Below are 16332 nucleotides of genomic sequence, written 5' to 3'. Positions count from 1 at the left end.
ATTAGCCCACTGTCTATAACACGTTGCAAATTTTCATCCATTTCACCATTTCATTATTTTGATAGCTCTTCTAGACAGAGTAGATTTTAATTCGCATTAAGTTATACTCAAAAAAAGCCATTTTATTTGTTGAGTCTTTATCATTGTTCCTCAGTTTAAAAATCCAACTACAATAACTCAAGCTTCCTTAAAAATTGTGTTTTGGACATAACGATTTATTTATGAATATTCACAAATAATAACTGTTCGTTCATTCAACACATCTTGTTGGCCCAATAAAATACCACGTCAGATGACAGAACAGACAAAGGCATACAAAATGCTTCCACAGCCGGTGTTGCATTACACTCCCTTTGTCCGTCTCAAATAACTGTCAACAACAAGCAATAGTGTCTTCTCTATTGTACAAGTATTGGAATGCTTATTGTAACTCACAGTTTATAAAACTCTTTAACAACTATTACAGTATTCAATAACCCCAAGGAAATTATAAAGAATCAAGGCCAGTGTCAATTTAAAAAGGGAAAAAATAAGTTAGAAGAAGGTAAAAGCAATATTGAGATTCAGCATTTTCCTTCTCTTGGACGTCTGGTGCCTCTCCACCAACCTTTTATTCTTACACATGAAGCCACATACATGTTGAAATACATGGAATTTTAAAAATACTATGACTAAATAAAACTGGCAGGTACTACCGAAGGAAGTGTTGTAGAGGTTGGGGGGCTATTTCCTCTTGTCTACTGCATTTTATTTTTCCCAGGTCCTTCTACATCATTTAAAAAATCAGTGTTAGTAACTAATTATTTTGCAGGTTGATGGCTAAATATAACCTTTTTGTTTTGGGGTCACCTGGTTCTATTGCTAAATGTTTGCTAAAGGTGCCCAGCAGAGGTACCAGTTTGTGTGTGTATGCAAAACACTGTCCTACTAAAATAAGAAGATCAGGTCTCTTGGGCCAGCTGAAAAAGCATCTGACATGTAGAAGCAGGGACATTCACTACTGAGTTCAAAAAAAGAGGAAATGACCCTCCTGCTATTGTGGAAGAGTCCGTTTTCTCCAGAAATACAGCGCGGTGTGACTGTGAACTTTATGACCTCCTTACCTGATTTCAGGTGTAACAATCTCTGCTGCCAGACTGTCTGAAGATTCCTGACTTCCCAGAGGCATTAACCCTATAAATACGTAAACATGAACGCAAGGGTAAGAGAGGGTACAACTAGTTTCTTTAGTTTCCACACAAACTCCTACTTTGAGCATTAATTTTAAGAGCTAAAATTTTTGTTTTGGTCAAGTAAAAGATCATGTCACCACTGCCTTAAATTATTATTATATCATTGTTAACAGTTTTCAGGTGTACAACTGAATGACAGTATGTACATTCACTACGTTGTAGAATCATCACCCCAAACGTAAATTCTGTAACCGTTAAGCAGTAACTCCCATTACTTTATCCTTTACCCTCCTCACAGACTTTCACTTTCTGCCTCAACAAAGCACATTCTAGACATCTCATAAAGTGGAATCACACCAGTATGGGTCCTTTTGTGTCTGCTTATTTTGCTTAACATGGTGTTTTAAAAATTCATCTACGCAGTATTTATCAGAACTCCACTCCTTTTTATAGCTGAGTAATAGTCCACTGTTTGTGTACAGCACATTTTCTTTGTCCATTCAGCTGTTGAGAACACATGGGTTAAAATGGGAGGGAGGTGGGGAGCACAGGGGAGTGGGCTGGGATGGGAGTAATAGACAGAAAACTATACTTGAAAAATAAAAATTAAAAATAAAAAAGAACACATGGGTTATTTCTATCTGTTGGCTATTGTGAATAATGCTGCTATGAACATTGGCATACCAGTATCTGTTGGAGTCCTTGCTTTAAATTCTTTTGGGTATATACTTAAGAAATGGAATTGCTAAATCTTATGGTAATATTACATTTTAACTTCTTGAAGAACCACGAAATTCTTCCACAGTGGCTGCCCTCTTTTTTATTACCATCAGCAATGCAAGGTTTCCAGTTTCTTCACATCCTCCCTAACACATGTTATTTTCCTTTTTGGTAACAGCCAACCAAGTGAGTGTAAAGTAGCAGCTCCTTGTGGTTTGACTTCCATTTTTCTAATGACTACTGATATTGAGCATCTTTTCATGTGCTTATTGGCCATTTGTATATCTCTGAAACAAAGGTCTACTCACTACCTAAGCCCATTTGTAAACTGAGTTGCTTTTTGCTGTTGTGACCTCTAGAAGTTCTTTAGATATTCTGGATACCAATTGCACGGTAGATACATGGTTGGCAAATAGTTTCTTCCATTTTGTGGGTTGACTTTTCACTCTGTTGATAGTGCTTTGGTGCCAAAGCATTAGGCAACAAAAGATAAACAGATAAATTGGGCTTCATCAAAATTAACAGTTCCAAGGAATCGCTGCTGAATCCAATGTCACCATGATCTTCCTTTTGTTTTCTTCTAAAAGCTCTCCAGTTTCAGCCCTCACATTTAGGTCTTTGACCCATTTTGAGTTTGATTTCGTATACGGTGTGAGGGTCCAACTTCATGGTTTTGGGTGTGGTTCCAGTCTTTCCAGCACAACTTGTTGAAACGACTTTCCTTTGCCCCACTGAATGGTCTTGACGCTCTGTTGACAACTGACCACATGTGTGAGGACTTATTTTTGAGTACTCTTTTCTGTTTCATTGGTCTACATACATCTTCCTTATGACTATAGTGCACTGTTTTGATTATCTACTTTAAACTAACTTTTGAAATTAGGAAGTGGGAGTCTTACAACTTTTTCTTCTTTCTCAGGATTGTTTTGGTTATTTGAGGATCCTCAAGATTCCATATGAACTTTAGGATGGGCTTTTCTGTATCTGAACAAAATGCTGTTGGTGTTTGAACAAGGACTGCACTGAATCCACAGACCGCTTCTGGTCAGGCTGTCACGACCTTAACTGTATTAGATCTTGAATGATCCCCTGGGAGAAGAACACTTTTCTCTTTGGATAAATGTCCCTTAATACATTGATACCAACTCCACATACCAGTTGAAAAAAATCACTGATTTAGAAAGTCTGATGTATTTTTAAGAGGTTATGAGAAACTTTCTAGAGTAAAATTTCCAGGTATTATTAACAGAAATGATTAAAGAAATGTTTATACTTTTGACCTAATAAAGTCAAATATTTAAATACAACTAAAATATAAAGTAGGCAAGTAAATTCCATCCTCTGACTAATGACTGTTTGCCACAACGTCTGGGTAATGGTCTGAAATCTGTACCAATTTCTCTTCATCTACTTTTCACTTTCATCTATTAGTCCAATGATCTTAAAATGATTCTAACATTTATACCGATACAACTAGAAATAAACCACCTTGCGTGGGCTACTGACGGGCTCACCTTGAGTGGTGAGCTGCCCCTCTTGAGCCTGCACACAGCGAAGCTCTTCGATGGTCTCCTTCAGAGAATCCCTTTCTGTCCTCAACCTCTGGCGAGATGAAAAACAAGGAAAGTTAGCTGTAAGTTTGGTGAGTTTCTTCATTAGTGGTCTTTGCCTCACCTACTAAAATGATAAACAGTAGGAGACATGGATGTTTTGAACTCTATGAAAAGATCCCAGAAGGTCAAAGATTACAATTTTTTTCCATTTAACAATACAGAGTATCTACATTGTGCAAGGCAACAGGCTGTCCAGTGTTTTCCATTTAACAACACTGAATATCTACAGTACGCAAGCAATAGGCTACCCACAGTTGAACGTAAGAAACACAACCATCTATATGACCCTTAACAATAAGTACCCAATTATGTACATACATCCTTTTCATTAAACACACAAAAAAATCAAAGAATTTAAATATTTAAAGTCATGAAAAAGAAAATATGTTTAAAAGATTCAAAATATGCTGACAACAACAAAAAGAATTATGTCTTCTATAATAATCATACAGAAAATATACATAAATTTACAAAAAGTCATGAGCAAAACAATGTAAAAGAAGCAATGGTGACAGAACTATAAATATATATAAAAGAAATCAGGATGGAAGTAAAAATATTCTTTTAATCTTTTATTTTAGAAGTACTTCTAAAATACAAATGCAAATCTTCAATTTAAATTTAAAAATAAATAGGATCTCTAATTTTTAAACTTATAAATAGCTGGAATTAATATAGTCAAAACAAGAATGAAATGTCAGCCTTAATTTTTACAGTGCTCAAAACCAAAATGCCTAATATATACTCACATCCTTTTCTTTTTGAAGAGTGTCAACTTTTTCTTTTAGCCGCTTATATTCAAAATCTAATTTATCTGCTTTCTTCGATTCTTCAGATAATCTATTTTGCAGTTCTACTACCTGATACAGAAAGGTACCATTAATTTTATAATTTGAGACATCTGAAATTATCACTATTTTCTTCTGAATCCCTGAGGATATGTTTATTGATTTAAGAGTAAGAGGAAATACAGGAGGGAGAAGAGGGAGGGGAGAGAAGGGGAGAGAAGGAGAGAGAAGGAGAGAGAGAAGGGGAGAGAAGGAGAGAGAAGGGGAGAGAAGGAGAGAGAAGGAGAGAAAAGGAGAGACTGAGAGAGACAGAGAGAGAGAGACAGACAGACAGACTGACATAGAAGTGAAAAAGAAACATTGATCAGTTGCCTCCTATGTGCATCTGACCAGGGATCAAAGCCACAACTAGGTGGGGAGGGAACCTGCAACCTTTTGGTCCACTGGAGGACACTTCATCCAACTGAACCACCCAGCCAGGGCTCCCCACAAATTTTTTAAATGTATATGATAGAGCAGCGTAACTGAATGGAGAGAAGTAGGAACAAAAAACTGGTTCTGAGTTCTAAAACCAGATCATCTAGAGTAACAATGTTCACAATGATTAAAAAAATAAGGTTCTTCCATTTCCTGTAATACAGTTAACTGTATAGTCTGAAATCCTTTAAGCATAAAGCAAAAGAAATGCTAGGAAAAAATCCAATTATGTAGGTAAACTTACTTTCTTGTAAGTTTACCTATACCTCACTTGCTAACTGGAGTGGCCATAAGCACATGTGGAAAACCAGAGGTGCAAATTGCCAAAAGCAGGAACCCAGAGCTTTAAATGTAACGGGAAACAGGTGATTGCTAAACCACCTTGGGCTCTAAAAGACAACGAGTACATAGGTGGTGGGGCAGGGTGGGAATCCATCAGCCGGAAAACTCAGTAAGGAAAGCTGCCTTTCTAAAGTGGATGCACTGGGTTTGAGAAAGTGTAAAATTGAAAATCTGTATTTATGACCTGTTAACACATAAATTTGTCTTTAAAATTTTGCCACATACATACCTTGTCTGTCAATGCTAAACAAGCAATTAACTTTAAAGACTTGCCCTGGCTGGGTGGCTCAGGTGGTTGGAACATCATCCCACACACCAAAGGGTGGCGGGTTTGATTCCCTGTCTCAGCACATACCTGGCTGCAGGTTCAATCTCTAGTCAGGGTGTGTATGGGAGGCAACCAAACCTATTGATGTTTCTCTCTCTTTCCCTTCCTCTGTCTAAAATCAATAAACATATCCTTGAGTGAAGATTTATAAAACAAAATTTTTAAAATAAAATAGTCCTGGTTGTTAACTGCTGTGGACAATCTGGCATAAGCAAGACACACATCATCTGGAGGCGTGCCGCCTCCACCCGGCCCACCAATATTCCCCAAGATAAAGATGAACCAGACAAAATAACAAAGACCCAAATAATAAAAATAAAAATAAAAATAAATAAGCCACTATGAACAATGGTCAGCAGAAAAACATTAACAGCAATAACAACAAAACAGTAGAATAAGGCCTCCAAGAATTTCATATTATAGTTAGCAAATATAAAATGCTAAATTCAATACTTTAAGCATAAATAAAGGAAACCTAAATTACGAAAGGAGTAAGAGACCATTAAAGGTCATCAGGCTGGTCTGAAAGTGTACCCGAACACAACCGGAAGAAGGAAAAATATTACCACTGAAAAATAAAATATATGAAGCTTCAGATGAGAATCAGAGAATTAGTGTACTTTATGATTTCACTACAATATGTCTAGGTGAACATATCTTTTTCTTTACTCTGTTATCCATTGTTAATAAATCTGATGTCCTCTATTAGTTCTGAAAAAAATTTAGGCATCTTTTCCTTCAAATAATGTCTTTCTACAATTCCTATTCTCTCCTCTGGACTCTAATTAGATCATTTCTCCTTTTAATTTAACACCTTTTCATCTCATTTATAATTTTCCTTCATCTACATTTATTTTGGGCTATTTCTCAATTCTCAATCAAGTGCATTAATTCTTTCAACCTTGTTATATGTTAAAAATTTCATAATAAATGTTGGGGATAAAATGTATCCACCAAAAACCTGTCAAGGCTGATCTACTAAAACTTCCCCAACTTATTTTATTAAGCAAGTATTATTCTGATGCCAAAATCAGGTAAGGAAAGTATTAAACAGAAAACTTCAAGGCAAAATGTTCCAAGTAAAATTAACAAAGTAGATCTAACAACGTAAAAACAACAAATAAATCCACAGTGACCAAATTAAGTTTATCTCAGGAATGCAAAGATGGTTTAAACATAGAAAATCTACACAATAGGAGTCTCTCAATAGGCACAGGAAAAGTAGTTGATTAAATTCAATACCATTTAAGCCCTGGCTGGTGTGGCTCAGTGGACCGAGTGCCAGCCTCTGAACCAAAAGGTTGCAAGTTCACGGGCCAGGTCCCCATTTGGGCACATGCGAGAGGCAACCAATCTCACTCTTAAGATACACACCCTAACCAAATGGAATTTCTTTATCCTAATAAAAGGTGGCTACAAAAAACTATGGCAGTCCTTACACTGGTAAAACATAAAACCAACTAAAAGTGGTTGTTTACTATTTTTGCTTATTTTATTTATTTTCAGAGAGAGGTGAAGAGAGGGAGAAAGAGAGGGGAAACATCAATGTGTGGTTGCCTCTTGCATCCCCTCCTAGGGACCTGGCCCACCACCCAGGCATGTGCCCTGACTGGGAATCCAACCAGCGACCCTTCGATTCTCAGGCCGGCACTCAGTCCACACCAGCCAGGGCCTATTTTTGCTTCTATTTAAAATTTTATTAAAGGTCAGACCTTCTGATTAAAAAGAAAAAGAGAATACAGTAGAAAACAAGAAATAAAACTGCTTTTTATTTGTATGTCACTTAACCAAAAGATTCAGTAGACATTATTAGAATACGAGAATTTGGTTAAGGTTGCAAAGTCAGTGTATAAAAATCAGTATCAATCAGATAAATGAGCAACAAACTGAAAATGGTATCCTTTCTTTTGCTAATTGCATTTGTGCATGATATTTGGAAGAAAAGTATAAAACTTAATTGAAAGATATTGAAGAACTAATAAACAGAAAGATATATTTAATGATAGAAATATTATGGTAAAAAATATTTCAATTATCCCCCACATTAATCACTTTGGAGAATAATTTACCAATAGCTAATTAAATGAACATATTCTAAGAAATTCCATACAGCTAAACTTTCACACATGTACAGAAGAGGTAATGTTCAATACTATTTATTCACAGTAGCATTTCTTGTAATATAAAATAAAAAGTTGAAACATCTTATCTGTCCTTCCACAGAAAAATCAGTAAATTGTGGTACTATCTTTTAATAAGATACTATTCAGCAGTACCAATGAATGGAATAAAACTATATACCTATCAACATAAATAAATCTCACAAATATACTACTGAGCAAAAGTAAACTGTAGGAGAGTTCTTTCAATTTATCAGTTACACAGAGTGCAGCAAAAGTAGGTTTACAGTTGTTCATCACATACAAAACAACACAATAATTAATAACTAATAATACAAGAATAAACTGTTTTGTGTACTCATAACTGTAAACCTACTTCTGCCCAACCCTGTGTAGATTTTAAACATGTCAACATGCTATAAATTTTATATGCATATACATATGCAGCAAAAGAATCAAGCAGTGATTTTTAACTGGTATGCCTCAAAAATTTTAAAATATGCAATACCTGACTATGTGGGCACAGGTTGCAAACACAAGGGCCTCCGCCTTGTTTTATCCAGCCTGGCACCTTGTTTCTACCCAGTGGCAGCGCTGAGCTCTGGCTTAACAATCGAGGAGTAGTTACATTTATACTGTCCTAAAATTACATTCAGCCCTTTGAAGGCAACTGCAAGGCTGACTGTGGCCCCCGGTGAAAGTGAATTTGACCCCCCTGCCTTAGATTCTCAAATGAAAAATGACAATAGCCAACATAACAATAGCCATCCAGTGTGAGTGAATCAAAATTATACCTTTTTTTTTGGTCAGAGAGGCAAAAAATGTAATATGTTTTGGGGGATGCTGCAGAATTCTAGTAATTAGTTTGTGGGTGCCACGAGATGAAAATGGTTGGAAAAGAGAGATACGTAGTAATGAAAACCACAAACAGCACAGTGGTTACTATAATGAGGGGAAGAGTATGTTTTATTTTTTTAAGCATGGACACATATTATTCTTTTACTTTTGTGTATTTTTTAAGTATTACGCAGTAAAATAAAAAGTTACAAGCAATAAAAGGATCTGCCATAGAGCCCCATCAGTAAGCTCTGCAGAAGAACTAAGTGCCACAGGTAAAAACCAGAGTGCCATACACACCAAAGTCAGCAGATTTGTGGTAAGCCACAGTGTTGTAACAGAGAACCTGCTTGAAAACGTCATTTGGAAACTTCGTTACTATTTTTTTTACCTGTCTCTTATATGTCTCAAGTTGGCTTCGAGCTGCATTCGCTTTTCGTAACTCTTCCTCTAGACTGACGGTGTTCTGCATATACATAGTATTCTTCTCTTCTAAGAGTTTAACCTGCCGCCTCAGATCACCAAGATCTTCTAGCTTCTTTTTATATGATTCCACTTGGCCTTCTAGTTTAGATACTTTATCTGAAGAATGTCTAGAGTAAGATGGAAAATCAGAAATCAGAAATATATCTACAGTTATAAAGCTATTATAGATAGTGCTAAATAAACCAAGAGGGTTTGCCAGATAATAACACGTTCTAATGAAATTATAAGACCAAAGATGATTCCAGGTTAATGTTTTGCTCAAGTGAAAAAAATATAGCCCAATTACAGCAAAAACTGTAATGACAAATGTTTTATAATTTAAGGAAAGCAAGTCTGTGTGGGGTGGGGTGAGGAGGTAGCCAGCAGAGACACATGTAGTGATACAAAGGCAAAATAAACTGTGCAGTGTCCAAAGGATTTGGCACGTTATTAGTGGCCCCAGAACAGCTGTTTCAGTGGAGTAGGTAGGGCAGGTAAGGGCAACTTTTAGGAGTTTAAGGAGAGAACATCAATTTCACTCTACATAATCTAAATTTGTTTTGGAAAGGACAGAGTAACAAGTTTCTCTCTTTTTTCTAAGATGACAGAGACCTAAATGTAAGTATACGCCAAGAAGGAAGATTCAAATGTGAAGAAAAATGGTAACTGGTTGTTACACAGTCTGTCGCTGTGTAAGTGAGAAGCATCGAGACCCAGAGCACAGAAGAAGTCAGTCCTGGGCAGGAGGAAGAAAAACAAGTCTATATTCCAGAAGCAAAAAGAGAAGACGAGTGGGAATGTGGGGCAGTTCGGAAGTGCAGGAGATAAAGGACACGGAACGCCCGCAGTTCCTGGCCTCCTCCCTCCACACAGCAGGAGACAACGTCACCCACTGAGGCCAAGGCATGGGAGGGCCGGGGTGGGATGGGCATGCAGGTGAGAAGAGGTACGGAAACACATCATAGCTAGGGGGGAAATGGGAGACAGAGCTACCTACTGGTGAGCAGCAGAATGGTGGACCACCGGTAAGGACCCAGTGAAGAGTAAAGCTCATTCATTTGTAGTAGGACAAAAGGGTATCACTATGTGAATTTGTCTATTTGTTCTCAGTATTTAAAGAGCAAAAGTGTAAAATATAGATGGCTGGAATGAGCCAAGAGAGGACAGATTATACTAGAACCGGACAGGTGGAAAAATGAGGTGGCAGGCAGTGAGGGACCCAGTGAGAGACTATTTGAGGTGAAGATAAAAAGGTCCAGCAGGGACACGAAGCCTCGTCAGGCACAACATTATCCGAGAAAAAGGAAGACCAAGTGACTGCAGGAGGCAAAGCGAAAGAAAAAGAGTAGCAGTAAGAACAGCCCCAGAGCTAGAACAAGTACACAGTGATGGCCAGAGAGGAACTTTATTTGACAAATATTTACACAGCACTTATTTGCTGGATACCGTCCTCAGTGTTTACAAACATAAACTTCCTTAATTCCACATATAAATCTGAGGGAGGTGGTTACATGGAAGTTGAGTAAACGACAGCACAGAGAGCTAGGTCAGGGCGGTCTGGCTGTTCAACACCCCGCTGTGCTCAGAGAGCCCAGAGCGTGCAACCTTGGTGGAGAGCTGTTCTGGGTGATGAGGGGTCTGAGATTCTGTGAAGACGGGAAGATTGTTTACCTAAGAACATCTATTTCATCTTTTAGAGACTGAGCATCGTCTGCCAAAGTGGTTAGTTCATCGTTCTGCTGCCGAAGTTCTGAGACTTCCTTTTCTAACTCTTCACAGCGTATTCGATAATCATCTTTGGCTGCTTCTAGTCTGTAACCAAAACAAAATAAACCAAGAAAGTAGCATTTACTGTCTCATAAATCTCCTTAGAACAGTCAACAAAAATAAAAAGCATGAAAATAAACTCTTCCTGAATTTGTCTCCTATATTTTGTGATCATGAACTATAGTTCTAAGTTTTAACTATCCTAAAGGATTCCACTGTTCCGAGGTTTGTGAAAAGATAAAACCTAGTTACCATTCCTTTATTCAGAAAGTTAGACATCAAGTAATATTTTCAAAATATAGCAATTTTATTTAATTTTTTGCTATTAAATAACATTTAATAGCAATGTTATTTTAATTATGCAATTTATACCCTTTGTTGAAAGTTTACAAAATACAGAAAAGCAAAAAAAGATAAAAACCATGTATTAATCGAAATAGAAAACTACTATTAACAATTGCAGAATACATCCTCCAGTCTGATTTCTATTCATACATCTTTATTCCCCCAAACACAGAAAATGCTATTTTTACTTCTTAATGTTTTCTTAACATAAATGCTTCATTTAGATTTATAAGACTCTTTGTCTTTCATGTCACAAATATTTATCATGGATTATTTCCTTTTAATATTATTTATGTATTTCATGTACAGAAATTCTTTGTTTTTATGTAACTCAATTGATGAATTGTATACTATATAGTTTCCACTTTAAGGATATGATTAGAAATTTTTTCTCCTTTTAATCCTCTGTTAGTATTACATATGATTTCATTTTTTACATTAAAATTCTCAATTTCCCTGGAATTTATTTTGGTATACACTGTAATATAATTTACTTTGGTTTATAATATAATATAATGTTTATGATCTAATTTTTCTTGCCAAAATATCTACCAATTGTCCCCAAACCATTTAACAAATAATTTAATCTTTCTCTTTTTGTTGATTAGAAAAACACCACCTTTACTGTATCACTTTTTTTACACATACTTGGGTTTCTAGATCTTTATTTGTATCACTGATTTCTCTATAATTTGCTGCACCAGTACCAAGCCATTTTAGTTTTTTATTTATTTTTTTTAAAGATTTTATTTATTTATTTACTTATCTTTAGAAGGGAAGGAGAGAGGGAGAGAAACATCAATGTATGGTTGCCTTTCGTGCGTCCCCTGCTGGGAGTTGGCCTGCAGGGAACTGGCCTGCAACCCAGGCATGTGCCCTGACTGGGAATCGAACCGCGATCCTCTGGTTCGCAGGCCTGTGCTCAATCCACTGAGCTACACCAGCCAGGGCAAAAATGTTCTGGGAATGTTCTCAAAATGTTCTGGGAATCTCTTGCTCATTAACACTTCCAGAAGAGCATAAGATTTAAATTAGAATTAAGTTCAAATTATTTAAGTCCCTAATATTACATTAGTCCCAACTTATCCATGATGGGTATATTCCAAGACCCCCAGTAAATACCGAAACCGTGGATAGTATCAAATCTTATATATACTGTGTTATTTCCTATACATACATACATACCTTTTCACTTAAAGGAAGCCCTTTACAGCTTTTCTTTGGCATATGTGAGTTGCCAGCATCACTACCTGCTACATTTTAGGGCCTTCATTGAAACAACGGCTGCCTGAACAAAAGCACTGGGATATTGCAACAGTTGATCTGGTAACTGAGACAGCCACAAAGTGACTGGTGGGCGTGTAGTATATACAGGATGAATACAATGGACAAAGGGATGATTCATGAGATTTCATCATACCACTGAGAAGAGTGTGTAATTCAAAAGTTATGAGTTACTTATTCCTGGAATTTTCCATTTAATATTTTTGGACTGCAACTGACCATGGGTAACTGGAACCACAGAAAATGACTGTGGATAAGGTGGGACTTGTACTTTAAAATTTTTTTTAGGTACTTATATATGGGAGTTTTTTTCTGATGATATAACTAGTTACTGCTAGAAAAGCTTATGATCGATATAAATATCTCACAGTTACCCTCCCCCTATTACGTGTTTACTGGTTCTAAGAACTTTTCAGTTGATTGTCTTGTATGTTCTGGGTAGACAAACGTAAAACCTACAAATGTTCTGACTTTCCAATATTCTCATCTCATTTCTTTTTATTTCATTTTCTAGAAAAGTAGTAACAACTCAATCTTATATAGCATCTACATGCCAGGCAATATTGTTAGTACTTTATACTAGCTCATTTAATATTTAACTTATTTAACACTCATTTAAAATTCTAGAAAGTAGGTAATACTATTAGACCATCTGACAGTGGAGGAAATGCAGGCATGTCCACGTCTACACAGTTAGTAAGTGGCAAAGCCAGGATTTTTAAATGTCTAGAAAATAGTCAAATAAATTAATATTCATTCTTATATCTGACTATAAAGAATAAAAATATTAAGACATCAATATATTGTACTGATAATATATTTAAATTCTTAAAGTACTTTAAAACATATACTGTAATATATATTCTAAAACTATTTCCTATATAATGAAAATATAAGACAATTCTAAATATTATATTTTGCTGTGTAAAATGCGCACCCATGGTTTTCTGAGCATTATACACAGGATTATTATACCCATGGTATGTAATCAATTACGTCCATGTATAACGCATAACCTTATTTTTCCCTCAAAAATCATACACGGCAAAATACAGCACCACTTTCCCAAAACCACTTCTAAAATTTATTTATTTGTTTGTTTGTTTATTTATTTATTTTATTTTTAGGCAGAGGGGAAGAGAGGGAGAAAGAGGTGGAGAAACATCAAAGTGTGGTTGCCTCTTGCGCCCCCTCCTGGGGACCTGGCCTGCGACCCAGGCATGTGCCCTGACTGGGAATCGAACTGGAGAGACTTTGGTTCCCAGGCCAGGGCTCAATTCACTCCACTGAGCCACACCCGCCAGGGCCCCAAAACCGTATTTTAAAAACTGGCTACAATTCTGTCCAAGATGGCAGCATAGAAGGACAATGAACACACCGCCTCCCATAAACACACTGTATTAACAACTACAGAGCAATTTCCTCTCAAGAACTGAGGGCAACTGAACAGCTTCCACACAGCAAGTGAGAGAGAGAGACCACACAGAAATGGGAGGGGAAACTCTGACGAGGTATAGTGGACACCCTACTCCCAGTGCACCACCTGCAGGAGGAAGGGACTGCCTACCCTCCTGCCCGGGGTGCAGTGACACAAGAGTGGTGTAAAGGGCACCTAGACTATAAGGGGAAAAGTTCATTTAACAACCCCAGCGCATTAGTCAACCAGGACAAGGGCTGCAGACACTCTTCCACTGAGGAGAGTATAGGGAGCACCAATTGTTGTGATCCCCTTTAACCTTAAACTCACAGGCAAGAACACGATCCAGGTATTCTAGCCAGTCGGCCAAGGCTATCAGACAGCACGCCAGGCTCTCGGCTCATACCTGCTCCTTGGATTGTCCCTGAGACTCCCCACAAACTGTACCCTTTCCAATCACAGCTCAGGATACTGGCTAGGCTTGTCCCAAGAACTCCCCTTAGCCCTACGCCCATTCCAATTACAGCCCTGGGCCCTGATGTGGCTTAGCTACCTTATGACAGCCTTCTCCAGCTCCAGCTCCCAGCCCATCTGCCAAGATGTCCCTATAGTGGCCTGCCCAGGGACACCCCAGGCTCTAACCTACCCTCGTTATAGCTCCCGGCCTGGTACCACTTGCACCTAGGACTTCCTGCAAATCCCACCGCTTCAGTTCCAGCTGCAAGCCCCAGTGCAGCTTGTGCCCAGGACTCCCTATGGCCTGAGTCCACTCCAACTACAGCTCCAACTGGTCTGCCAAGGAAACCTCAGTGTGTGGCTTGTCCTTGGAACTTCCTGCAGCCTATGCCTGCCACAACTGCAGCTCCCCTCAGCCTGCCAAGGTGGCCCCACTGCAGCCTGACCCCAGGACTACCTGTGACGTCACCCTTAGCTGGCTCCAGCTCCAGCCACTGCTCGCCCCCCAAGGCAGCCACAGCAGCTCGCAGTAGCTCTCTGCAGCCGGCTCCAAGTCTAGCTGGCCTGCCAAAGGTCCCCAGCTCACAAGGTCTACAAAGGGGAAGCTCTTACACAGGCCACTACTTTGAGAACAGGAGAGGCTGCTGTTTTGCCTAATTCACAGAAATAAACTCAGAGAGACAGCAAAATAAAGTGACACAGAAATATGTTCCAAATGAAAGAACAAGATAAAAACCCCAGAAAAAAACTAAATGAACCAGAGACAAGCAACCAATACAATAGAGAGTTCAAAACACTGGTTATAAGGATGCTCGGTGAACTCGGGAGACGAACAGGCAAAACAATCAGAACTCAATACAGTAACTGTAATAAAAATACACTAGAAGGAATCAACAGTAGATTAGCTGATGCAGAAGAACAAGTCAGGGAGGTAAAAGACAAGTTAGTGAAAATCACTCAATCAGAACAGCAGAAAGAAAAGAGAATTTTAAAAAATGAAGATCATGTAAAGGACAACATCAAGCATACCAACATTCTAATCACAGGGGCACCACAAGGAGAAATGAGAGAAAGGGGCAGAAAACCTATCTGAAGATACAAAGGCTGAAAACTTCACTGATCTTCACTGGTTAAGTAAACAGACATCCAAGTCCAGGAAGCACAAAGTTCCAAACAAGATGAACCCACAGAGGCCCACACCAAGACACACCACAATAAAAATGACAGCCCTGGCTGGTGTGGCTCAGTGGATTGAACACACGGGCCTGTGGACCAGAGGATCACAGTTTGATTCCTAGTCAGGGTACATGCCTGGGTTGCAGGCCAGTTCCCAGCAGGGGACCCACAAGAGACAACCATACATTGATATTTCTCTCACTCTCTCCTTCCCTTACCCTCTAAAGATAAATGAATTTTAAAAATCTTTTTAAAAAAATGACAAAAGTCCATGATAAAGAGAATCTTAAAAGCAGCAAGAAAAAAGCAGCTAGTTATATACAAGCTAAAAGAGTTTCCCCGACTAGCAAAAGCTAACAGAACTTGTCACTACCTAACCAGCACTGCAAGACATGTTAAAGGAACAACTTTAAGAGAAAAAGGCCAAAACTTAAATATAAGAAAATACAGGAAAGCAAAACTCTCACTAATAAAGGCAAACATTTCATAAATGTAATAAATCAACCAATTATGAAGCTAGTATGAATGTTAAAAGATGAAAATAGCAAGAGCACGTGTAAATACAGTAATTAACCAAGGAACTCACACATGCACAAGATGTGAAGTATGATGTCAAAAACATAAGTGTGCAGGTCTGAGTAAAAACTGTAGTGCTTTTGGAATGCATTTGAACTTAAGCAACCATCATCTTTAAACAGACTACTATAAACACAGCTTGTATGTTTTATATGAATTTTATGGTAACCACAAACCAAAATCCTATAGTAAATACGAAAAAATAAAAAAAAAGGAACCCAAATAAATCACTAAACAAAGTCATTACTGTACAAGAAAAGAGAGCAAAGCAAGAAAGGAACAGAGAATTACAAGAACAATAAACATAATAAAATGACAATAAATACATATTCATAATTACTTTAAATGTAGGTGAACTAACTGCTTGAATCAGAAGACACAGGGTGGCTAAAGAGATTAAAAACAAGACCTGTGGATATTCTGCCAACAAGAGACTCACTTCAGACAGA

At 37.7% G+C, this 16332-nt stretch overlaps 1 protein-coding gene across 2 annotated transcripts in view; it reads right to left on the bottom strand.

The window, feature by feature from the left end:
• Positions 1–16332, bottom strand: part of HOOK3 (hook microtubule tethering protein 3) — a 78228-nt gene that overhangs the window by 21052 nt on the left and 40844 nt on the right. For both annotated transcript variants that reach the window (XM_037055494.1, XM_037055495.1), the window contains exons 10-14: positions 10534–10674; positions 8789–8990; positions 4255–4365; positions 3407–3494; positions 1104–1173 (exon numbers count right to left, since the gene is read on the bottom strand). In XM_037055494.1, the coding sequence (XP_036911389.1) occupies positions 1104–1173; positions 3407–3494; positions 4255–4365; positions 8789–8990; positions 10534–10674 (612 nt within the window). The remainder of the gene's footprint in view (positions 1–1103; positions 1174–3406; positions 3495–4254; positions 4366–8788; positions 8991–10533; positions 10675–16332) is intronic.

This window comes from Sturnira hondurensis, unplaced genomic scaffold (genome assembly GCF_014824575.4).
Source record: "Sturnira hondurensis isolate 20B ecotype Veracruz unplaced genomic scaffold, ASM1482457v3 Scaffold0008640, whole genome shotgun sequence".
NCBI classification, from domain to species: domain Eukaryota; kingdom Metazoa; phylum Chordata; class Mammalia; order Chiroptera; family Phyllostomidae; genus Sturnira; species Sturnira hondurensis.
The sequence above is the reverse complement of the archived record's forward strand: the minus strand, read 5'-3'. Positions and strand labels throughout refer to the sequence as shown.